This window comes from Perissodus microlepis, chromosome 7 (genome assembly GCF_051167445.1).
Source record: "Perissodus microlepis isolate ML-2025 ecotype Zambia chromosome 7, ASM5116744v1, whole genome shotgun sequence".
Lineage (NCBI taxonomy): Eukaryota > Metazoa > Chordata > Actinopteri > Cichliformes > Cichlidae > Perissodus > Perissodus microlepis.
In genome coordinates, this window is record NC_140467.1 from 25,874,006 (window position 1) to 25,899,261 (window position 25,256).

The 25,256-nt window shown below is 39.5% G+C and overlaps 2 protein-coding genes across 2 annotated transcripts; one reads left to right on the top strand and one right to left on the bottom strand.

Annotated features, from left to right (window-relative positions):
• Window position 1: 1 nt before the first annotated feature.
• Window positions 2-3,825, top strand: chtf8 (CTF8, chromosome transmission fidelity factor 8 homolog (S. cerevisiae)). The gene is made up of 3 exons (XM_084934391.1): window positions 2-394; window positions 1,350-1,473; window positions 2,382-3,825. The coding sequence occupies exons 1-3, from the start codon at window positions 375-377 to the stop codon at window positions 2,646-2,648; spliced, it is 411 nt and encodes a 136-aa protein (XP_084790517.1). The 5' UTR covers window positions 2-374; the 3' UTR covers window positions 2,649-3,825.
• Window positions 1,659-23,963, bottom strand: has3 (hyaluronan synthase 3). Its single transcript, XM_084934390.1, has 5 exons — window positions 23,269-23,963; window positions 15,344-15,437; window positions 14,718-15,253; window positions 12,784-12,885; window positions 1,659-10,867 (listed from the first exon to the last, which is right to left on the bottom strand). Exons 2-5 carry the CDS (start codon window positions 15,435-15,437, stop codon window positions 9,938-9,940), a joined length of 1,662 nt encoding a protein of 553 aa, XP_084790516.1. The 5' UTR covers window positions 23,269-23,963; the 3' UTR covers window positions 1,659-9,937.
• Between the last annotated feature and the right edge of the window lie 1,293 nt (window positions 23,964-25,256).

The following is a 25,256-nucleotide window of genomic DNA, read 5'->3' on the forward strand; positions in this document are numbered from 1 at the left end:
ACGGACAACGGCTTGGATAAAATGTAGTGGATAGTAGTTGCATATGGATTTATTGGAATGGTTCATTCAACTGCTCCAAGTATCAGGGAGTTGGTAATTGGTGCATGGATTCTTTGTGGAATGGGAATCTCCCATCATGTGCTGTAGATTACATTCCGGAGTCTTGTTACTTCAGTTCAGTGGGTGGCGGTAATACACCTGGTTGTTGATGTCAAGCGCCGAAGAAGAAGACGACGAAGAAGAAACGCTCACAGTGGGCGGGAAATACTGTCGGAATACGAACCGAGTGAAGAGTGCTGGTTTGTGACTGCAGCTGAAGCGCTACATCGGTAGCAAATTAGTTAGTGTTATTGCTAATCGTTATTGACGGGAGGATGGTTCAAATAATGATCAGGTAAGACTGATGAGCGAACTTTATCTTTCCATTACTTAGTGCCAAATATATGTTTATGGGGGAAATACTCAAGGCAAGTTCACCCTAATGATCGGAACAACTATAGTGTCATTAGCCACATTTTAAGAGGAGAGTAGAATTGATACTTAAATTTAAAGCGGGATTTATGGTCCAGCAACACTTCTGACAAAGACTAGACCATTGAAAGGCTTAATGTTTGGTTTGTTAAAAGTAAGAAAAGGCTCATTCTTAAAAACTCAGGACCTGGGTATTCAAGCTCTAGTAAATCCTCCTGTGGTTTTGCCATGATGCTGACAGAGAGGGAGAGAAAAGTTAGACATCCCTGTGTAGGCTTGGACAGGTGCATTTACGAGAGGATGAGATGGGTTTTTTTTTTCATTTTAACAAATTTAGGTTTTGGAAATTTATATCATTAGTATACAGTATTGCTATCACATTATACATGCGGAGACAAAATACTTGTTTTAGCTCAATAAGTTTGTAGGAGAATGAGGGAAGTCAAGGTTTAAGTCTAAAGTTGAATCTGTTTCGTACATGTGAGTGGTGTGTGCCTGAGTTGTAAAGCTAACAGTGTGAATATTTATATTTTTTCTTTTTAGAATATATTGACACTTGAATGTTTGTTTTTTTACAATTACGTTTTTACGGGTACCTTTTTATTATAGAAAAGTATAACTGTAAAATGTATTGAAATCTTTCACCACAAGGTGGCAGGATTTTATCAGAAAGTTTTGCTTAATTGTCCAGCATTGCCATTATTAAACGCAACTTTGAAAGGATGTTGTATTGTTCTTGAAATATAACTTTTAATCTGATGGGGTTTTTTTTATGTTAATTAAAAACAAACTACATAACATATGCTCCTTTATCTACCGAATTAAACAGGCTGAGTATGACTGCTTTATAGGCTGTTGATATGCATCTGCTCTTGTAGAGACAGCCCGGATGGCAGCAGTCCCCCCGAGTGGCTGGTGGTGGAATTACAGGGGGAGATAGTGTCTAGACACAACTCTGGTCTGGCAGGAAATGTGATGGGAGATCTACTGTATACCAAAGAGGTACACAACATGCTGAAAAACACAGTATAGCCCCCCAAAAAAGATCATTTATGTATTTACTAAAATCCAGCATCATTTCCCTCAATTAGTATTGTAGATGGAGAACAAAAATAATAGCAGTGTTTATAAATCAATTAAAATTAAGTTTATATGAGAATAGCACAATCTCACACAGAAGAAAGTACTTTAGGTAGTAATAAAGCAAGTTTATTTATGAAATGGGACAGTATTGGTACAAAATACAGACTGACATGAAAAGCTCTGTTTTCTAAAATTTTTTCATTTTCAGTTTTGTTTTGAATTGTCATTGTGTCACATAAATGCAAGTTTTGGATAATACAAAGATTAATTAAAGAAATACAAATAGTTTACAGCCTTCCAAACTTAGCTAACAATGTTAACAGAATGTGAAGAAACAGCTGCTATGTTATGTCTAAAACATCTGCGTACTTTGATTAATTTAATTCAGTTTCAAAATGCAGTCACATCAGTGCAAAAATGGCTGGTGAGAGAAAATGAGATGCTTAGGAATTTTCCATTCCCAGCATAAACACCATGGTCATACCAGCCACACAGACTCGTGAAGTCAGCATACTTGATGATAATATCAACATGTACAACTGAAGTAACAACAATATTCGCTTCCACTTGTCTCAGTTGGGCTGTGCCTGTGGCTGCACAAGACTGCCATCAACTTGGCACTTAACCGTCTGTTTGATACCCCTTTTTAGGGCTAAGACAGCAGACTTCCAAAAATGAACCCATGAGTCCTATTGTGTCAATAAATAACCAAGTCATCAGATCAAAGAAAAAGTGGTACTTAAGTTGTTCTTGTAAATGGTCATCGTGTTGGGGGAAAGCTGAGAATCCACTGCCACTGAATTATTATTTTGTTTCCCATCCACCAGGGGGTGCCAGTGCTGATTGTAGGACATCACATTCTCTACGGGAAGCAGGTCAAACTGGAGAAACCCTTTGCTGTTCTCACCAAGCACTCGGGCCATTCACAGGGCAGTCACAGCAGTAACAACGATGACATGACACAGGAAGCAATGGAAACAGACCAACAAGGCTCTGCTTCCACATCTTATTCTGTGTCCGCACTCATTAAAACAAAACTGATTTTTAAGATCCGCCCCAAACCTATCATCACTAATGTACCCAAGAAGGTGTAGCAGGACTACATTTCATTGCTGGGACAAAGTCCCTGTCTGACTTGTCTTATTCTAAGAAGTATTTATACTGTGATGGTTTCTGATCTGAATGTTGTTGAAGGCAGTTTTTGGAAAGCAAAATAAGACATCAATGGGTTTGTCACTACCTGACTTTCTGTCCAAATTTAAAGAAAAACTGCAAATGAAAATTCTCATTTCCTTTTAATCATAGGAAAGACTGTATATGCTGGGCGGACTGATGGACAGGTGAAGCGTGTCTGAAGACAAAAATTACATTTGTCATATATAATAACTGATGCACTCAACCTCAACCTTTGTGCCTCGCAGCAAGAAGGTTTTCTCTTCCTCCCACAGAATGAAGGCCTGCAGTTAGTGGGTCTTATCCTGTCTGTATTTCCTTTCCTGGGTGTACCCCGCCTGTTGCGCCTGTGGTAGCTGGGATAGGCTCTAAACCTGTGACCCTGATAAGGATAAGTGAAAGAGATGTTTGTAACAGCAGTTTTTGTGTGCAGTCATGATTATATATTATAAAGAAATACTGGTGCAGACAAAGTTTTTTAGGGGCTTTGAACCAGAAATTAGACATACTTTCACTTTCTGTTTTACTTTTATTTTTGGTAAAATAGATTTAATTAAAATGGATTCATCGAGATAAAAATCAGATGATGCTAATTGTTTTGTAGTTTTAGTTCACCTTTCCACTCTGGAGGGAAAGGGCACTGCAAATCAATACACATTTGTTCGGAGTAACTAATTTTTCTACTAAAGAAACATTTTGATCATTCCAGAGATTTGGGAACTCTGCCAGTGCACACTGAATTTGTTCTAGCATCACATAGTAGCCCAGAGTCTGAGAGCATTTTGAATTGGACTTTAAAAAAACAAAACAATTAAGCACACACACTCTCACAGATGCAGTGGATTTGGGTTCAGTATCTTCCCCAAAGATACATGCACACTGTGAGTCACTGAGCTATCTTCTCATCCCTTCTGTGTTTCTTTACTGTCTTTGGATTGATGCAGCAGTTGTATTATAACAAACTGAAGTGTAGATGATGAAACTGAATGATGTTAAAACTGAATAAATGTGATGTTTGAAACAAATACAGTTAAAAATAAAGGTTTATGGGCAGTTTAAGAATATGTACATGAATAAATTCAATATGTAATACTGTAATTGTCTAATGTGTTTTTGTTTTATCTGAATATTCCGTTCAGTTTGATTTATATAGCATCACAACAACAGTTGCCTCAAGGTGCTTTACATTATAAGGTAAAGGCCCTACAATAATAGAGAGAAATCCCATCAAACAACCCTCTTGGAGCAAGCATTTGGTGACAGTGTGAAGGAAAAACTCCCTTTTAACAGGAAGAAAGCTCTGGCAGAACAGATTATAAGGAGGGTTCGCCATCTCCCACAGTCAGTTGGAGGTGATGGGAGAAAGACAGGATAAAAGACACTGGAAGACATACATAGCTTGAAATGAATCGCAGGTAATGATGGAGGAGGCCTTCAGACAGGTGGGAACGCTGGCATGAGTCAGGGAGAGGTTGAACAGCCTGATGAGGATCCTTGCCAGCTGGCAAGGCTTTGACCACAGCCCTGGGGTGACAGGGCCAATATAAAAGAGGCTATAGTGGCATTGCTTTGGATTGCAGGCAGACTACAGGTAAGTCAGCAGGGGGCTGAGCATTAACTGCAGTGTTGAATCTGTTAAAGACTGACTGTGTCCTCACCACCCTCAGCTCTTCTGCTGTTGGATGGCAGGAATCCAGTGATTGTCTTCATGCCACTCCACATCTCTCATGTTGTTCTGCTGGAGTATCTACTCCAGCTTTCTCTTGTAATTAGTAAATTGTATTTCCACTGTATATATCAGAAATTTTTAAAGCTTTTATTTTACAAGAAGTGCAGAGAGCAGTGGGAAAAGCAGGGCTGCAACTTTGAAATCATTTGCGTGGAATCCAAGACTGTCCTTCACGTGACTCCTTCAGAAAGCTTCACGAGGAGGAACAGGACATAGACGTTATTTCACTTTGGGAAATTCACATTATAGCAGCAAGGAAAAGCGAATTAAAGATATAGCAGAAAAAATAAATGAATAAGAAAAAATTCTGTACAAAAAAGCAAAAAATAAAACCTATAGAAATTTATAATATTTACAAATATTTATAAAGAGTCAATGCACTCAAATTGAGAATTTTTTGTTTCATATGCATATAAAGTGCAGTAGGATTGATGCTATAAAGAACTGTATAATGTTTTGATCCAGCCTAGGAAGGATGAACTTAATTAAAATTTGTGTAGAATCGCTTATCAGAATTTCCACTTTATGTAATTTGTCCGGTTACATTTTCACTATTTTTGCTTTATCTGGTTGGCAAGGGATTTTGCAGATTTAATGCCATGTTTAGAGTTCTCCAAACACAGTCTTGGCACCAGAAATTATGTCTTCCTATCAATTCTTTAATTCAATTCCAGTTTTAGTTTTCTCAGGTGTGAAGGCTGTAGTAGAGCAGGTCATGTACTAATGGGGAGGTGGCTCTGTCCCTGGCTGCTCCAAGCTATCTTTGGGCAACATGCTGTGTTCACTTAGTCTGTCTGTCTTGTGTGTCTCTGTATATCTTTGTTTAATGTGTTTTTTGCTTTTTCTGTGTCTGTACTGTATGTTAATGTACCAAATAGCAGCGTGAAAGGCAAAAATATTGCTGATTGCAGAAAAAGATAAGAAAAGACACAAAAAAGACTGAAGAGTGAAGACACTAAAGATTCCAAAGTGACTTAACAACAATAGAATTAATTATTAAAAATGAATTTTATCTTTTCAAGTGAACAAAAAATACAGTAAAAAAACAGTCAGAAAATGATTTTAAACTGGGGGAAAATCCATGTAGTCCTTTAAATGAGACATTTTCTGTATCATATGAATAGGATTTTTGTGTCCTAAATAGAAAGCAGTTTAATGACTTTCAGCATCCTGTTGATGCCCAGAGATGGAAACAGCAGAAGATCAAGAAACAAGAGCTACAAAATGTCAGAGTTGTAAAGTTCCTTTAAATGTATGTGACCTTTTGACCTTTCAAGTTGAAGCTTTTACATCTCAAAATAAAGCAATATGAATATAACTTAAATATTTTAAAGTGTCCATTATGCAGATGTTTCTCACACGAAACATACAGATAAGGTTTTTGGAACATATCCTAGAAAAAAACTTTGGTGTTTAGTCTTTTTGTTAGTGTGAACAGACAAAATCAAAATCTAGTGTAAAATGTGTAAATGACCCACATCAACATAACTACATCCAGCAGAAAAACACACAGATATAATATGGCAACTTTTCATTATATAAAAAAGACTTCTGAATTAAACTACAACACACCGAGAACTGTAAAATAACGATTCTAACAATAACTTGACACTGCTCAGCCACAACAAAATGCAGCCCCACCTTCAGAGATGTTTGGATTCTCTTTTCTGGTAAATCATAGTGGATGATAATGCTGTTCGTGATTCATGAGAAACACGCAACGTCTAGAAAACTTCCACACCTGTCCTGTATACTTCCAAATGCAATCACTGTCTCAGTAGGAATAGATTTCAGGTCTGGTTTTGATACAGTACATACTTTAGCATGTATGCAGAAGGGAGGTTCATAGTACTGTCTGAAATGACTATATAACTTCCAAACATCATTAAACTTTAATACAGTTGTGTCAACATACTGTTGTCTGATAAGATGGTCACTGTTTTTAGATTTTGACAAGAAGACTTTGATACCCCAGTAGAACAAATGACAATTGCACCTCGACCACATACTTTGAATCATTAAAGGTATTAATATGGATTTTTTTCTCCTCATAGTTGCTGCAAAATCAGTTGTTTCAAAAATTTATCACAACAATGTTTAAGACAGTTGTTTATATTGGCATGCCTATGCATTACTAGAAAAACGCCCATTTTAGGGTTATCCCCAGGAATTTCAGAATTGTAGCGCCATGCTGTAGTGGCAGTTTGCGGCAGTGTAAAATCTGTAGGCCTATTGCTTTAGTCAATTTGCCAGCTTGCTAACTAGCACAAAAGATATTAATGTCTTGAATGCACCCTTCCCGATTTCCTATGTTTTTGTTTGTTTGTCACACTCAAATGTTTCAGATAATTAAACAAATCTAAATATTAGACAAAGATAACACACGTAAACACAAAATGTAGTTTCTAAATGATGGCATTTATTATTAAGGGGGGGAAAAAAATCCAAAAATAATCCAAACATAAATCGACCTGTGTGAAAAAGGGATTGGACCCCCCTGTTATAACATAAATTAACCGTGGTATATCACATCTTTGGATGTGATATCCATGTTCAATTTCTGTGGCCACATCCAGGCCTGATTGCTGCCACATCTGTTCTCAATTAAGAAATCACTTAAATAGGACCTGCCTGACAAAGTGGAGTAGACCAAAAGATCCTCAAAAGCCAGAGTTGATGCCACGGTCCAAGGAAATGCAGGAGCAAATCAGACACATCTCTCAGTCTCGAAAAGGTTATAAAGCATTTCTAAAGCTGTGGGACTCCAGCCAACAATAAGAGCCATTATCCACAAATGGCGAAAACACGGAACAGTTTTGAACCTTCCAAGGAGTGACCAGCCGACCTAAATTACCCTAAGAGCACATTGATGACTCATCCAGAAGGTCACAAAAGACCCCAGAACAACACCTAAAGAACTGCAGGCCTCACTTGCCTCAGTTAAGGTCAGTGTCACAACTCCACCATAAGAAAGACGGAAAAAAATGGCCTGCATGGCAGAGTTTTAATATGAAAAGCACTGCGGAGCAAAAGGAACATCAAGTCTCAATTTTACCAGAAAACATCTTGATGATCCTCAAGATTTTTGGGAAAATACTCTGTGGACTGATGAGACAAAAGTTTAACTTTTTGGAAGGTGTGTGTGTCCTGTTACATCTGACATAAAAGTAACACAGCATTTCAGAAAAGGAACATCATACCAAGAGTAAAATTTGGTGGTGGTAGTGTGATGGTCTGGGGCTGTTTTGCTGCCTCAGGACCTGAAGACTTGCTGTGGTAAACAGAGAATTCTGCTGTCTATCAAAACATCCTGAAGGAGAATGTCCGGCCATCTGTTCATGACCTCAAAGTAAAGCGCACTTGGGTTCTGCAGCAGGACGATGACCCAAAACACACCAGCCAGTCCACTTATGAACGGCTGAATTTAAGAAACTACATTTTGTGTTTACTTGTGTTATGTTTGTCTAATATTTAAATTTGTTTGATAATCCTAAATACTTAAGTGTGACAAACATGCAAAAAACAGGAAATCTGGAATGGGAAAATACTTTTTCATATCACTGTATGTATGCATCTTAACTAAATACATTTAGGGTCTTCACATGGGGAGATATGCTAGCTGGCCTAATAACAGTATAACAGTTTTAATAATGTAACAGCTTTCCATGACTGTTTGAAGCTATATTAGTAATGTTTCTTGCAATTCCTCATTTGTCTAAATCTCTTCTTGCTGTTACTCAAGTTCAAAGCAAATATTAATTTGAGAAAAATTTTTCCCTGCACTGATAAACTAAATCTTGTGGTTCACCCACCTGCCAAATCTCAAGAGCCCTACAGGTACCGGTCAAAGCTAAGAGTGAACTATACTTCTTTAATCTACTCTTGGCTACATAACTAAAAGAGAGTTAAACAAATCAGTGTGAAAGAGCATCTTTAGTGGAATGCTATGTGGCAATGCTAATCAACGAGGTAAACACAGCAGATCTTTTTCAAGCACTAACACAACACGTTATGGTGGTGTTTGGTGATGAATTTAGCAATATGTATCATCTTAGGATCAACATGTTTCAAATTATTACAAAAGGTGGCAGCTGGTGCACAATCATGGTAAAACCTTACAAACATTATTTTTGTTACCTTTACAATTTACTGTTTGTAATCTGAGACAATGATCTAAATGGCTTGGAAAGAAAGTGACTGGACTTCTTAATTACTTGAAGACGTTTCACATCTTATCTGAGAAGCTTCTTCAGTTCTAAAACTAACTTGATCTCGTGCCTCACAACACGCGGCAAGGTGCGAAAAAAGGTCACTATCAGCAGAGGCTTCAGTTGAAACCATTGTGAGGCCTTGCCTTACCCTATTATCTGACCCACTGAGATCACCTGATGCAAGAGCTAAGTGGAGGGTGAGGCGCCTGGGAAGGGAACGCAGAACTGCATAGTAAGTGGCAGACAGTTGGTGTCGTAAGCCATCCCCTCTTTACAAAGATGGTCATTTATCTATGCCCACTGTGAATGACCAGTGGAACTGAAGAAGCTTCTCAGATCAGAGGTTAAAAGTCTTAAAGAAACTTAAAGAAGTCCAGATGATTTCTTTCCAAGCTCCTTAGACTATCATCACCTGGATGACTGAGAACCTACACAGACAATTTGAGACAATGTTACTTTACTGAAATTCACACACTACACTAGTAGATACATAGTATAATGTATATACTATTAAAGTATAAATAGTAAAAATGGAAGTAGCGAAATTAAGACAGAATATTTATGTAATTTTTTTTCATGCACCAACTGTACAGATCTTAGGATGTTACAGAGTATGGATGTATTTTTATGTATAACTCACACACTAGTGTATTTTCTGTTTATTTCTTAAAGACTCTCTTCCTACTTCCTACCTCTCTATATTTTTAAATTCATGCTGACTGGCCAGGACAAATTCATCTCTTCCTCTCTTCCATGTTAAACACATCTTCAGTTGAATTTGTTGGCAGTTTCATATTTTTTAAAATTTGCTTTGTCTCTGTCTGGACTCTACACCTACTGAGCCTCCCTAATCTTTTCCAAAGCAGGTGCTCTGACTAATCTAAGTAAACATCTTAAATATAAAAGTTTCACATGTATTTTTAAAAAAAAATGTAAAACACTGTATGACACTTTTCATTACAAAAAGCAACCTGTACCCATCAATTACCTGATGTTTTTCGTAGCAAGTATATGGATATTTTATAACATTATGACCTATTCTGCTTGGTTAAGGTTTTCACTGTGAAGCACCATAAAAATGGGATAAATGGAAGAACTGTATGGATCTATAAGTCCCCACAACTAGAGTCATGCTTCTCAAATTTAAGAATCACAGTGTTGTAGCACCAGCGATGAAGATGTGTGTTCCTTGTTTATTGTTCCAGCAAGGTGAGTAGAGACCTTGCTTGAATCATACTGCAGTGAAACTCAGACGAGCAATATTTCCAGTTTAGGCCTCTTCATATGGCAGATGATACTGTTCTTCCCTCTTATTACACCGTTTGGCTACAATTGCCAAGTACAGTACCACAAGAATAAGCCAGTAGCAGGCGTAGAGTATCGTCCCTGCTATCAATAAGGCTTTCTCAGTCTCACTGAATGGCTCCTGTGTTTCACAGTAAACTGTATATGCCACACCTCCAAGCAGCACCATAGCCCAAACTGTAACTGGCACAGCTCCAATGAAGTTGACCACAATCTTCCTGCGGCCTGATGTGCCCCATCCAGCCTTGTTTATGGTAAGCAAGGCAAATATTTTGGCAGGAAGAAGGCTGGACATGTAGAGAAGTGAGTAAAGTGACATGAAGATCATGACCAGACTGCCACGCAAAAAACAGGCGTAGGTCGCCTTCACCATCCCGACCAACTGGACTGTCAATAAGAAGAGCAGGATATTCCACAGCCGTCCACGATAGAAGAGATGGATGACTGTAGCAACCAAGAAGAACGGGAAGAAGCCAGTGACCATGGATTCATAAGTCATCCAGAGGCTGTGTTTATGGAACCACAAGGCATTGTAGAGCCATTCACGAAAGTAAGACTTGCTCCATCGAGTCTGCTGGTTGAGCCAACGCAGATACTGGGTTGGTGTCTCAGTCTGACACTGTGATCGAGCTGTGAATTTTGTCTTGTACCCAAAGCTAAGCACCCGATTGGTGAGGTGGCGGTCATCTCCAAAGCTGCACTTGGAGCCTAAAAAGGTCTGATGGTACCATGGCTCCAAGAAGTGCTGTAGCAAGGAGTTCCTGTACATCCCGAGAGGGCCACTGATACACTGGACACAGCCAAAGTAGGACTGGCACGCACGCTCAATGTTGAAGGCCATCCAGTAGCGCACACTGCTTAAGAAGGAGATCCATGAGTCGTACTTGTTGAGTATCTGGAAGATAGGAAAGTGCATAAGAATATATTAAGATTGAAAGAAAGGAAAATCACAGTCAGGTTTCATTGTATCTTAACAGTTACTGAAAACTAAGATTTTTCCATCAACTTTTCCCTTTTTTTTCAGGTTTAGGGAATATTGTCTTGAAACTCTCCAAGGAGCCTTCACCTTTTTTTGTCCCAGATATAAATAGAATAAAATAGACACATTTTCAGGACCTAGATGACATTTCAAATGTAGTTTTATACATTTTTGCATTGTAGTTTTTTTCTGTGAGGATTTTACATTTGAGTATTTCAAATGTGCAAAAATATGCATGGTTAGCCCACTTTTCTGAGTTAGATACAGCTCATTTCTGTATCTAACTCATTAAATTTCTAATTAATCTATCTACCTCATTAAACTCCTTTACATTAATTAATGTAAAACTTTATGTTATTCAAGGTTGTGGCTGTAGCTGGGCTGGTTATGCTCCCTGCTCTGTTTCTCATGTCTCTCTTTCTGGAGCATGATTTGGCTGTCAGCAATATATGAGGTTAACCCGCTATAGGTAGGCTGCATGTCTGTTCACTTGATTCTGTCAGGTTAAATAATTAGCGTTATGACAGCTGATGATTCACCTAAATTCACCTAAATGTAGCTCACTGAACTGTCTACTTGTAAAACTGCCTGATTTGAGCAGCAGCTAGTGTGGGACTTTTGTTCAGAGTTGTCCTATGGACTTGGGCTGCCATAGGAGGTGCAGACCTGCCATTGCCTTTACGGAGAGATTGTTGAGCAATGGATTGTGGGTGGAACTGGCATTACAGTGTCCTTAGTGTCCTTATTTGAGGCCTGACTGAGCACTTGGCTTTTGGGCTGAGTGTCCATAGCTGTCAAGTTCAGCTTTGTGAATACTAATTATCTTGTTCAATCCTCTTAGTTGCTGGAATTGGCTACAGAAAGATGAGCTAGTAACAGTGTGGATTCCCCTTTGGCATTTCCTTTATTGTACAGCACTTTGGATGTGAAGCTGATGTTACGTGCTTTTCTTTTTATCTCCTTTCGTTATGTCCCCCAGCTACTGGTAAGTCTATTCCAGCCTCTCTTGCTTTTTATTGATTGATTGATTGACTGACTTTTGAGCACACCATGAGACCAATTTGCATTTCAAGTAGAGCCTTCAAGCTTCACAATATAGCCATGGTCTTCTGACAACAAGGGAAAGCATCTACTCATGATGCAAATGTTGTTATAACTTCAGTCTGGATACGACTGGCATCTGGCACTTGCTAGGCTAGCTATAATTTCAGTTTTTCGTTGAAGTGCCCAGAACAGTTCTTTGTGAATGACGGCCACTGTTGTGTTAATAGCCATGCCAAGGACAAAGAAAATGGATTGTCTGTCTTTGAATTATTTAACAAGGCCTTGTCTTGCAGTGAAAGCCATCCGGCAGTTAGTTGTAGGGCTGCTTGCCAAATCACAATATCTCCTATTTTTACATGTGTTCAATGTAAAAGGATAACTGTATGACTGAGAAGGATTTAGAGCTGTCTATGACATTTCCAATTGTTGTGATATTTTAAAGTACACTAGAAGGCAAAGTGACAATCGGTGACAAAGGGAAGCCCTGGCGGAGTCCAACAACACCCACCGCTATGGAGCCGCTACTCCTCCACATTGAAAGGAGCCAGTTGAGGTGGTTTGGGCATAAGCGAGCATATTAGCAATCTGAAGTTTGCCCTGTACTTTGATGCAAAAATGAACTGCATACTCACAGACGCAGCCTAATAAAGAAGATAAAAGCCATTTTGATGCATAAAGGGTTCCATATTCTGTGACTCTGATATTTAGATATTGAGTTTAATCAATAACAAGAGAGGAAATTCAAGTTGACTTTCTCATTTCACTTTTCCTCTGCAGTGCTGTTTTACCTGCACGTCTCCACCAACCCCTCCCACCATTGGATCTTCCTCAAGGATCTTGAGCATTTCTATGGTACATGCTGGGTCTAAAACTGTGTCTGAATCACACACCTGGGGAAATAAAAGACGACATAAAAAACAAAAGGTGAGGCCTAGTGGGGGTTAAACACGGGCTCAGACAATTACAACCAGCAGACCCCAGGTGTTGCCAAACACAGGCTGGTATTGATCGTAAAATCCAAGAGAAAAATGAGAGGCTGCTGACAAACATCCCAGCTGGTTCTCTGTAATTTCAATGCACCTGGGTCAGCTGTGGACACGACCTTTACCCTCGGCAAGGACAAAGGCGTGCAACAGTTGGCCATGAAGAAGGAACTAAATATCCAGCATTAACCCACAGGTCTGGATGCAGACCCGGAAAGTCTTTCCATGAGCAGTTAAATAACACCAACAACAGTTTCAACAGTCTTGCTTGACTATTACTTGTGTAAAGTAGTTAGGATTTCATGCTTGTTTTACATTACATTGCAAGTCCTTCACAGATGGTGAAGGTTTTCATTCTTCTAATAAACAGATGGTTTATTTTTACTATGAAAAAAATCAGAGGTAATGCTACTGTCATGTTAAATACAAAAGAGGTCATTTTTGGGTGTGCAGGATTTTATACTGCTGACAACACATTTCACAGAGTTGATGTAAGAAAAGTCATGCGTTATAATTGGTGCTGACAAATTAGCATCTACAAAATTGGGATTCCTAACAGCCTCAGCTGCAATACTACAGCTACAATAATTAAGCATTAATTAAATGTTAGTATGATCAATTAATATACTAAAATTAGTCAAATTGATAGCTGCCAGCTATTTGGAGTAGAGTACAGGAAGTAGAGAATTCAAATTAGTTTGGGGGCCTTCTATAAAAAGGGGTGGGGGTGGGGGGGATCTGGCTGTGGGTAAACAGGAAGGAAGGGGGCTATAAAACATAGTTTGTAACCTGGTCTGGTCCTATTTTTAAACTAACATAGTTTTATTTGACAGAAGGATCAATTTAAATCAGGGTTTATGTGAAGTTTTTAAAAAAGGACTGGACTGAATCTGCCGTCGGGCTCTGAGCAAAAGCCTACTGTGCAATTAGGAGGTGGCCAACCTGCTGAAATCACATAGGACCCAGAGAAAAAGAGAGTTCTATTCCAAGGATCTGGTATGGAAACTCATGTTCCACTAACACAAGGCCTATTAAGGTAGATGAAAACTCTCTTAGGAAGATGCAAGAGTCCGATTATTAAGATATGTGATTGACATCTTGTTCCTCTGAGTGACCACCTTTTCCTGTATGAAACCAGGCTGAAATTCTGACTGTGGTATCCTTGGGCTCTGGACTGCAGGTCAGAATCACACTGTCAGCACTAGTAGGCTTTGAAATAAAAAGAAATCTTGTGTACTCTATTTCACTGTGAGTGAGGTTTTTCTAATGGCCACATAAAACTTATGTACTTCTTGCTCTAAGGCAGTATTTTGCCCAGTTTTTAACATTAGTGTGTTAGCATTAGCATGTACTTCAGAAGAAACAGCTAGCACAGGTAGACATAAGTGCAGGTTTTAAATGGCATCTGTTATCAAACATGGTTCTCTGGCATTCAAAAATGGATGTATTGGAGAGCAACTTGGGTTTAGTATCTGGCATACAGGCTGGACAGCCAGGGATTGAACTGCCAGTCTTCTGATTAGTAGATGGCCTGCTGTACCTCCTGAGCTACAGCCATCCCGTTTTACATTACCGTGGTTAGTAGCTAAGTGGTCAGAATGACTGTACAAACTATGCAGATCATAATAAGTGGTCAGGATGAATATTCAGATTATACATCAGGTCAGCCTAAATTGTTCAAATGAATTCTTTGCCATTGCAAATGTACATATATGTGATGGTGTCTGTGTAGCCCTTACCTGCACGTAATCCACACTGTCCCCCAGTGCTTTGAAGGCAGTGTACATCACCTCCCTTTTACCTCCCCACTCCTGCATAATGCAAGAATAGCGGCAACCTCTGACCATCCTTGACACCTGTGCCATCTCTTCCATGTGCGCTGTGCTTTTCCCCCCACCTCCACTACCATCCCTGTGATAGTTCCCCTTCCACACCATGCTGCCTGCCTGGTCCGCTCCTCCCATCACTTCATGGAAAATGTCCATCATGTAGCGATCCTCGGGTCTATTTCCATCCACCACCAGCACCACCTTCAAGCCTGGAAAAGAGATTCGGCAGATGCTGTGGAGGCACTTCCTTAGGTAGTCTGGGTCCTCTTGGTAAGCTGCGATGCAGAGGGCCACGGAACGACGGAGGTGTTGAGGTCGGGCAGGACTCCTCATCCGCCGATGCTCCAAGAATGCAAAGAGGCTCTGGAGAAAGAGGTGGAGGGAGAGGAAGGCACCATATAGGCCAAAGGACAGGTGGTGCTGCTCAGTGTGGATAAACTGGTAGCCTTCACAATGAAGAAGGGAAAAAAAAATCAGTAAATATGATCATACGTTTTAATTATCATATACTTTTTGTGTTTGTGATTGAAATGAACCTGTAACATAGGCCAACAGAATGGTGAAGAGGACCACCGCAGCAAAAAGGGTGGTGACCACAATGTTCAGCGCATTCCTGTAGCAAGAGGGCATCTGAAGATGGAGCAGGAAGTGAGGCAGAGGGGTCCACAACAGATGTCAACATGAGAACCAGGGAGTGAGTGGAGATGGGTTTAGGAAAAGAGGGAACAATTTGTGGAGGGAAGAAGACGTAAGAAGAGAGAAAAAAAACCTCACGTGTGTAATCTTAATTTGCTGTCATATGGAAGTAATGAAACAAGAAATGCTTTGAAAAAGCACAAACTTTATTCTGAGAGTCACTTAGACTCAACATACAAGCAGAATTGCCATTTTCTTTGTGTGTTTTTCAAAATAGTTGAGCACCTTGAGGCAACTGGTGTTGTGATTTGGCGCCATATAAATAAAATGCAACTGAACTGAACTGAGCTACAAACATCTCAGAAACAGCAAAAACTACTAAAACAACTAAATCCCCCATTCTGCCATTAGAACCTCTGGTGCTCCTTTCTTCCACCTCTCCAGGTTAGGGCTAGGGTTAACTTACTGCACAGGAGAGACTGGTTTATTCTTTACATTATTACATTCAGCTCTGTTGGACAAGCAGATTTATACACTTTTTTGAATGGATTCACAGATTTACATCATGGCATCATGCATTCTGCCCACAGACTACATCAGGAGAATCTGTCTTATCGGCGCTCCTGACCGAAAGGAAAATTTTGCAAATAGAGGTGTTGGATCACATGACATCACAAAACATTTATATTCTTAATCACTGTTTTCATGAGTCATTTAGTCATTTACACAACAATTTAGTGTTTCTAGTAGCTCTAATTTGTCTGAAATATCTCCTCTCTCCTTTTCACTTTGGCATTTCTTTCCCCTTGTGCTCAGTGTGCTTACAGTAGTCTGAATCGTGAAAAAAATCAACATATGAAAAATATACAAAAAAGACTAAACAGATTCAAACTACAAATTAAATCAATTGAAGTCAATTAGATAGAAATGATATAAAGCACTGCAGCACAGTACCTTTAATACCTATGACATGCTCTAATTGCTGTAATAAAATATCGTCAACAGTATCGAACGCTACACTGAAGTCTAATAGGACAAGCACAGAGACGAGTCCACTGTCAGAGGGCCTAAGAAGATCATTTGTAACCTTCACTAAAGCTGTTTCTGTGCTGTGACGAGCTCTGAAACCTGACTGAAACTCTTCAAATAAATCATTCCTCTGCAGATGATAAGCTGGAAGTTTTAAAACTACTCTTTCAATAATTAAATGAAGGTTGGAGATTAGCTAAGACGGCTGGGTCAGGTGATGGCTTTTATATTGAATCCTTAAACTTAATTACAGCACTTTCAGAAAGACATTTACTCTGATAAAATGTTTCCCCATTGCTGTATAATCCATTATTGTAAATGTAAAGTTATTAGGAAATGGTCAGATGAAAGATGGTTTTTGGGGAATACTGTTAAATGTTCAGTTTCTATGTCATATGTCAGAACAAGATCTAAGTGGGATTAAAGTGGTGTGTGGACGCTTTCACATTTTGTGAGAAGCCAACTGAGTCGAGTCTAGTTTAATCTATCATTTTCAGTATTTACACAAATGTTGAAATCACCCGCAACAATTATTTTATCTGAACTAAGCACTAAATGTGATAAAAAGCCCAAGAAACCAGATAGAAACTCTTAATAAGGATCAGGCAGACGATATATAACAACAAATAAAACAGCTTTTTGAATTTTCCAATTAGAGTGGACAAGGTTAAGAGTCAGGCTATCAAATGAGTTAAAACTCTGTGTCTATGGTTAATAAGCTGGAATGGGAGATTGTTGTTATTCTGCACCCTCAGACTGTGCTTCGAGGATTCTGACAGTTAGTTTATCACGAGGACGTTGATTTATTTCAACATATTCAACCTGCTGTAACCAGGTTTCTGTGAGGCAGAGTAAATCAATATGTTAGCCAATTATTAAATGGTTTACTAACAGGGACTCAGGGGAGAGAGACTAATTATTTAATAATCCACATTTAACTGTTTTACTCTTTGATGTAGTTGTGGATATTATATTGTTCTTTCTGTTTATTTTTTAATATTTAAATACTACTGTTACTGCCCATCACCCCTCCCAGGATATGGGCTGCCAAAGGTAGCTCTCCAGAGATTTCTGTCCTGCTTTTCTGTTCGGGGGGGGGGGGCATGATGGAAAGAGAGAAACTGCAGAGAGCCATGTAAGACCGCAGCTCTGCTTCCTTGTCCCAACTCTGGATAGTCACGTTTTAGAGGGGGTTAATAAATTTGTCCAGATTTCTAGAAATGACAGCTGCTCCATCCAAAGTGGGATGGATGCCGTCTCTTCTAATAAGGCCAGATTTTCCCCAGAAAGTTTCCTAATTATCTATAAAGCCCATTTCATTTTTTGGACACTGCTCAGACAACCAGCAATTTAAGGAGAACATGCGGCTAAACATGTCACTCTTGGTTTGATTTAACCACAAAGATGTCTGAAAGACTTCTCAAAGCTAGCTACTTAGAAGCTGAATCCAAAAAGCAATACACCATCGCAGACACATTAATATGACCTGCCTGCAAAGTCATTGCAAATGAGATGCTCAGCCCTGACCCAGTTAAAGAAACAGCCAAAGTTCTTCTATCAGATATGAGAGAGGGACTTTCAACTGATGAGGTGATGAGTCCGCTTTTGAATGAACTGAAAACATGCTAACCATAACTTTCTTTTAAATAGCAGTTTAATTATTTAAATTATTTACATTTAGCTATGTGCTGCTTTCAGCTAACCATTAAATTGATTTATCACTGATGTATTAGTAATCAGTGTTGGGTGTTAAAAAGTAATATCACATATTGCATTAGTTCTTAATTCTAGTAATTTGTTGTTTGATGTAGTTACTTTTCAAATAAAGAAAAACAACAAAAGAAATATCTTACGTGCATTTGCAATTTCTTTGTCTTCCTATGACTCCTTGGCATGAAGCTTGGCAGCATGACATCCTCAATACCACATCACAGCCACAACAATTTGTCATAGCAACACTAACAAAACTATATAGAGAAATCCCCAGAATGTCAGTCACACACACTCTCTCACACTCACACACACCTTTTGACTAGTTGTTTCTGTACACATTAGCACATCCTTTTTTTTTTTTTTTTTTTTTTTTTTTACAAAACCCAAATATGCATGAATGATGTTGGCTGAATGATCCAAATGCTAAATGCAATGCTTAAAAAATGCAAATGCTAAAATGACAGAAAATCTATTCAAGTTCTGGTGATGCAGATGCACAACAAAATGTGTTTCAACTGTAAAAACTGCCAATAGACTACAATTGCAATATTACAAGTATTTTACAACCTACTGACTCAAAGGTGGTATCCACAGCACTGGTCTTTAACGCTTTCACACATAGTGGTCACTACAGTGGACAGCTATTCAAAGGCTGTTTTCTTGTATTTGTGTCAGTGTTGATGGTATACTTGCACATAAACCACTACATTGGACACTGATGTGTCACTCAATACCAAATTCATAAGTCAAAACATATGTTGTCCACCTAAGTGGACATGTAAAAAACTCTTTGAAAAGTACATGTTTAAAAAAATGAAGTTCAAAAATCTTTTTTTCATACCTAAAGATGAATAAAAATACTTAAGAAAGAAATCCTGATTGAGGTTGTCATAATTCATGCATGAACTGGTTAAAGAAGAGTAACAGGCGGCAGGAAGGAAGTATGCTGAGCTTTTGGGAACAGAACCACTGGTAGCTCTAGCAACTAATGGCAGCGAAATCTCATATGATGAGTGGATAGAGACAGAGTTTTATTTGGACTGTCACCTTCAAAACAGGGTTCTAGTTCAAATTCGGGGATCTAGTGATCCCAATGTTGCAGATTTGAGTGGGTAAATGGAGCAAGCAGCAGCAAAGATCAGGCAACATTTGAAAAATCATCCGAATCTTCTCACTGTCAGTAAATATTGCTAAATCAGTGCTAAAACTATTGTGACACCTGACCCAAGCTAAAGTCTGGGCAGAGTCCTGGCAGAGAAGATATGACATCAGGATCAGTGGGACCAATTTCCTTAAAGCCACATATACAGATAGATAAAGTTATTATCCACCTTTGCCCCCAGCCATAAGCCACCTCAGTGGGACCTTCCAGATAAATTAGACCATCTCAGTAAAGACGAGCATGTCAGCATTTGTTTATGATGATTATCATGTTGGATGCATCCACACTTTAGACATGCACATCACTGAAGACCTACATATCAGCCTCAAAACCTCTGAAGTGAAAGACTATCTTCAAGATCTGCTGAACCATGAGTGGATTTCAGAGTCCCGGTCACCCTACTCATCCCCAGTTGCCTGTATTAGAAAAAAGTCAGGTGAACTGAGATTGTGCTGAGATTTCAGGGGACTCAACAGAACGTCAGTACAGAGGCACAGAATTAAAAAATTTCCAGAATTCAAGATAGGCTAGATTCCCTTCACGGCAGCTTCTGGTTTTCTGCTCTTGATCAGGGCAAAGCATATCAACAGGGGTTCCTGGACCCTAAAGGTTGCCCCCTCACAGCCCTCATCACACCTTGGGGCAGCAGAACTGCATATTTAGGCCTTAGTTGAGCCTCAGTAGAGTTTCAATGGAGCATGGAGGACTAATTAAGAGGGCTTCAGGATGTAATCTGTCAGCTGTATTTGGAAGACAACCTAGTCCACTCTCCTTCATTTGATACTCATGTTGAACACATCAGAGATACCAAAAACATGGTGGCAAACTCAGATCACAGAAGTGTGATGTCTTCAAGAAGAAACTGGATTTCCTCAGTCAGATGGTGCTAGAAAAAGGATAGCTGAGGACCCAGCTGAAATAGCTCCTGTCCAAGCTCTCAGAGAATGCAAAGAGATGTGGACCATTTTGTAATGCATGCTGACCCTCACCCTGCCCCACCCTGAGCCTGGTTCTGTTGGAGGTTTCTTCCTGTTAAAAGGGAGTTTTTCCTTTTAACTGTCACCAAAGCACTGGTTCAAAGGGGGTCATATGATCTGTTTTCTTTGTATTATTGTCGAGTCTTTACCTCACAATATAAAGAACCTTGTGGCAACTGTTATTGTGTTTTGGTGCTATATAAATTAAATTTAATTCAATTGAAATTAATTGAATTTATCTAAAGAAGCAGATTGGAAAGACTCGCTGTCAAACATAGTGCCTGCCTACAACTACACTTGGAAGGAGGCTACTGGGTTTTCCCCCATACTATTTGCTGTTTGGCCACACTCCTCGGCTTTCTGTAGATGTCTTGTTCAACTTGCCTTCACAGGACCAGCAAGCAAGCTATGAGAAGTATGTGACAAAATGCCACTCTCAAATGAAGGAGGCTTATGAGATTGCACCTATTACAGCTCAAAAAGAAGCTTGGCAATCTCAAAGAGAGAAGTCCAGAGAAGCTTTGGTCATACTGGGGGGATGCAGTGTATGTGGTAGTGAGTCAAAAAGCCCTAACATCCCAGTTTATGAGTTCAAACCACAAAAGGGAGGAAAGAGTGACACAATACACAGGAACCTGTTCCATCAATGTACCAGCCTGTCCGTGGAAAAACCATACAGATGGGAACAAAACAAAAAAAGAGAAGCCTGAGACAAAAGGAAGGAGAAGCTCAACAACGTATTAAGTTTTAATATTTGTTTAAGTATTAAGATGGGAGCTATTTTCCCCCAGGGGCTGTGAGGTCTTGATGGCCTGTAGATATACATAGAAGGTGTGAGAGACAGTAATAAGAAACTGATGCAGACTGAAGACACTAAGATGAACAGAAGTGCATCAATATGTAAACAAAGATAAGTGTGGTAGAGTGTTGGATGAATATTGAGTCTGGTTACAGGAGAAAAGTCATAGTAATGTGATAAACTTGTTTATCGATCTAGACAGGAAAAATAATGTATACCTGGCAAAGACAACTGATGATTAATTGGTACTGTGGGTTTTATTTGGTGAACGTAACACAGTGTGGAAAATGTTTTATTGAACAGTTAAATGCAGTGTTTACAACCATAATTGTTACTCGGGGACAGGCACTAGTAGTGGAAAGAAATGTAATGAAAAAGAAAACATGTTAACAGAGTTTTATTATTAAATAGTTCAGGGTGTGGCACCCCATATTTTAAGCATTAATAACAAGTTTCAACATTTTTCTTGAAGTTGTTTTAATATGTTTGTTGTGAAAATAGTTCATCATAGTACAGAGTGAAAAAATTAATTTGCCCTCATCTGGCATTAAGGCAATACTGGGTTGCGTCAGTCAATGGGACTCGTGCCTCAGACAAATGAGTGACTGTCAAAGTAATTGCTTACTAAAGTAATCCAAGCCAGTCATGGTTATGGTAGCCGACAGTAACGCAGAACTGCTATTGTGTTGTACTTATGGGAAGTTGTGCTCATTGTAAAAAATAATCATGTGATCATTAATTGCCTCAGAGACTTCATCAATAACCAACGCCTCGTGGTGGCGCTGTGTGGCAGACAGGATGAGGACCAAAGGAGGCAGCTTTATTGCTGAAATAACGATATTTAAACATAGAAGCTCTAATAACCAAAAACTCAAAAACAAGGAACCAGAAGTAAACAACTAGGGAGAACAACGAGGAATAAACTGGGGTACCAAGGATCACACAGGAAAACACACAGCACATTGGACGACACGACAATAAGCAAAGGAACACAGAGGACTTAAATACACAGAGGATAACAGGAGGGAACACAGCTGGACGTAATCAGACACAATGTGACAGGGAGGAAGCAAAGCTGAATACACTGAACAAGGGACTATCAAAATAAAGCAGGAAACACACACAACTCAGATTCAAGACACCCAAGCTTAACACAGTGACTAGGGAGACACGAGTAAACACAGGAGAAGATAAACACTGAGTGAGGGAGAACTAAGAACATTATGAACCTAAGAATCACAATTATTATTAAAAAACAAACAGCATCATGTCCCAAACTACAAAACACTGGGTCATACTCTGAAATGTTCATCTTAGACATCTGTCTCAAGTCAATTAAAGCTTGCTAATGTGCTACTGTTACAGCTACCATCATATAACATAGCACACCAAATAAGGTTGTAGCAAAGAACGATTTATTTCCTATTTGTAATAGGAAGAACATTTTGATTCTTGCATGAAAGTTCCACAGTCTTAGGCATTTTAGATTTACTTAAGTTCTTACTGTATGCACCGAGACTCTCTAATAATGGCAGGCATTGTGCAAAAAGGACCAACACATTAGGGAGGTCCAACACAGCAGTGATGCTGTGGAAAATCAAACAGTACAAGGTTTTTCATTGGAGACACCAGAAGCTTCAAATGGGTACTCTTTGGCTATTTTTTCAGATAGTTGCTGCCTTCTTCCACACAGAGGAAGAAGGAGCTAAGAAGGAGCTAGGAGCTAACACAAGGACACAATAACAATGTTATGTTCAGACTGATTCACATTGATTTTTTAGTTTTCAGTGTAATTTTAAAGCAGAGTAAGCTAAGCAATTCAAGCTAAGTGCCGGGCAGAAATCTCTACCATACACTGTAAACATTCAACACACATGCCTGAACACTATCCTACAATGTAACTATTGATGAATACGGTTTTTCTAACTTTTCATTCAGTTTTTGTCTCTATTCAACCTTCATTTAGTTAATCTTTAGAACTACATACCAAATCTGAAGAGGTATCCAAAACTGAAGCCTAAGCATAGTCTATTTAATGAGCTTTTGTAAGATAACCCCACATTTTAGTGTAGTTATGTTACAGAAATAAGAAATGACTGATTTTCCTATCCTGAGGGCAAGTGAAAAACATTTTAAAGACCTTACCTTCCTGAACCAGTGCCCCCTCTGTATTTTCCAGTTTTCAGTCCGTCAAGCCAGGACATCCAGCCCTCTCCTCTCCTTTGCACACAACTTTCCTTGTTCTCTCCCCCTCCTTCCTCCAGCTCACACTACATCTTTATTCCAGCTTGCTTGCTTAATTCACATCCAAAAATACACCAGGCTGCTTTGACCACCACACTCCAACCAGCGTGCCTGTAAGCCACCCTCCTCCTTCTCCTTCGATCTTCCAGGAGTTTCCCAGGGGATGAAGTCCCCAAGCTGAGATGTGATCAGAGGTGCTCAGCCAGCAGCTGACGTTGGTGCAGTCTCTGTCGGTGTTAAGCAGCAGTTATTCTGCCGTCTGTGTGTGTTGCTCTCCATCCTATGGACATGGTCAGAGCAAAGTGAAGATGCCTGAGATTCAAAGCAAAAGGTTCCGTCTGTGCCTTAGTTTTGGCATCTTCTTTGTCAGGGGATTTCTCTAGCTTCTCTTCTCTCTTCTGCAGTCTCTGCTCATTTTGCACCTACTGTTTTCAGCAGAGCTGAAAGCGTCCTCCTTTATCACTCTGTCCAAGCTGGTCGACTGAGAGCCCAACACTGCTGAGCGGCTCCTTCACCACCTGCTCCCCTCCCCTCCCTGGGCATCCTAACCAGCACCCGATCTCTCTGCAATGCAGCCAGCAGTCTTTAACAAGTCTGGGTGCTCCTTTCACTTCTCTACCTTACTCAAAGCAGCCCTTATGGGCTTATTTATCTTCCCCCCCTCTCTTTTCCTCTCCTCTTTGAGGCTGAGTTGCTGACACGCTTATACCTGGACAAACTGCAGCATGCACTGGAGAATCGATAGATGGCTGGCAAAGCACAGCGATCTAAACACAGCCATGTAAACACATTTCACTATCCATGCCAGGTAACATAATATACTAAACTTGTACACTTTATCTTTCTCTATGACACATAGTGAGATGTAGTAGTTATTGTAATAGAAGTCGCATGACTTTAGCCAGGGGCGCCATAAGGGGAGAAAAGTGATGACGAGGGGCCCTAGAAAACAGTAAAATAGTCAATTAGTCTTTTCTTTTAAAAGAAAATTATTAACCTATCACCATAAAATAATGTCTGATTCACAAGGATACTTGTGAACTTGATTATTTAATAGCATTAGTTTTGTTTTGCTATTGGCAACAAAAAATAAAATCCAATCAGCCTCTGACCCCGCCTCCCCCTCCTTCTTACATGATTTGGTTTGGTCCAGGTGCACGCGCTCCGGACTGACGCTGAGCGGTAAGACTGGAGGATAGCTCTGTGAAAAGTTACAAGTTAGATTCAAAAAACAAAAGAGAGACAGGTGGAAATTAAACTCATAGAGAAGTCCACATGAAGGAAACTGCTTTACTTTCCATACACTAAATCATTTATGTGACAACGTGGTGCGGGGCCAAACAGACAAACACAGGCTCAGGCTTAGCTGTCCCACTCCCGTCTCCCCATACCCACACTCCTGACACTGAACCAGCCCCACTGTATCTAATTGTGTCTAATTTGAGGAGGTTCATTGGGAAATTAATTCTATTCCACACACTATTCATTGTGTAATAACAATCCATTATTACAAAAGTATAATCCACATAAACAGAGAAGTGTGTATTTTGCTCTACATATATTTTGCACACTGCCTGTGACTGTTGCAGGTGATGAGATCTTTCAGGAAGCAAAATCAGATTTAAACCTGTTTGAGTTCCACAAGGTCTCAGGACGGAGATATGTTTTATTGTCACCTAGCGTAAAATATTACGCCTCGGGAGTGAGAATGTGTTGTTTTAGTTGGCTATACTAACATATAACATAACCCTGCACACTGTCTTGCCCGTCCCACTGCTGTCAAAGCGTTTGCTCATAGGGGGTCATATGATTGTTGGGGTTTTCTGTTTTCTTTCTATCATTGTAGAGTCTTTACCTTACAATATAAAGCACCTTGAGACAACTGTTGT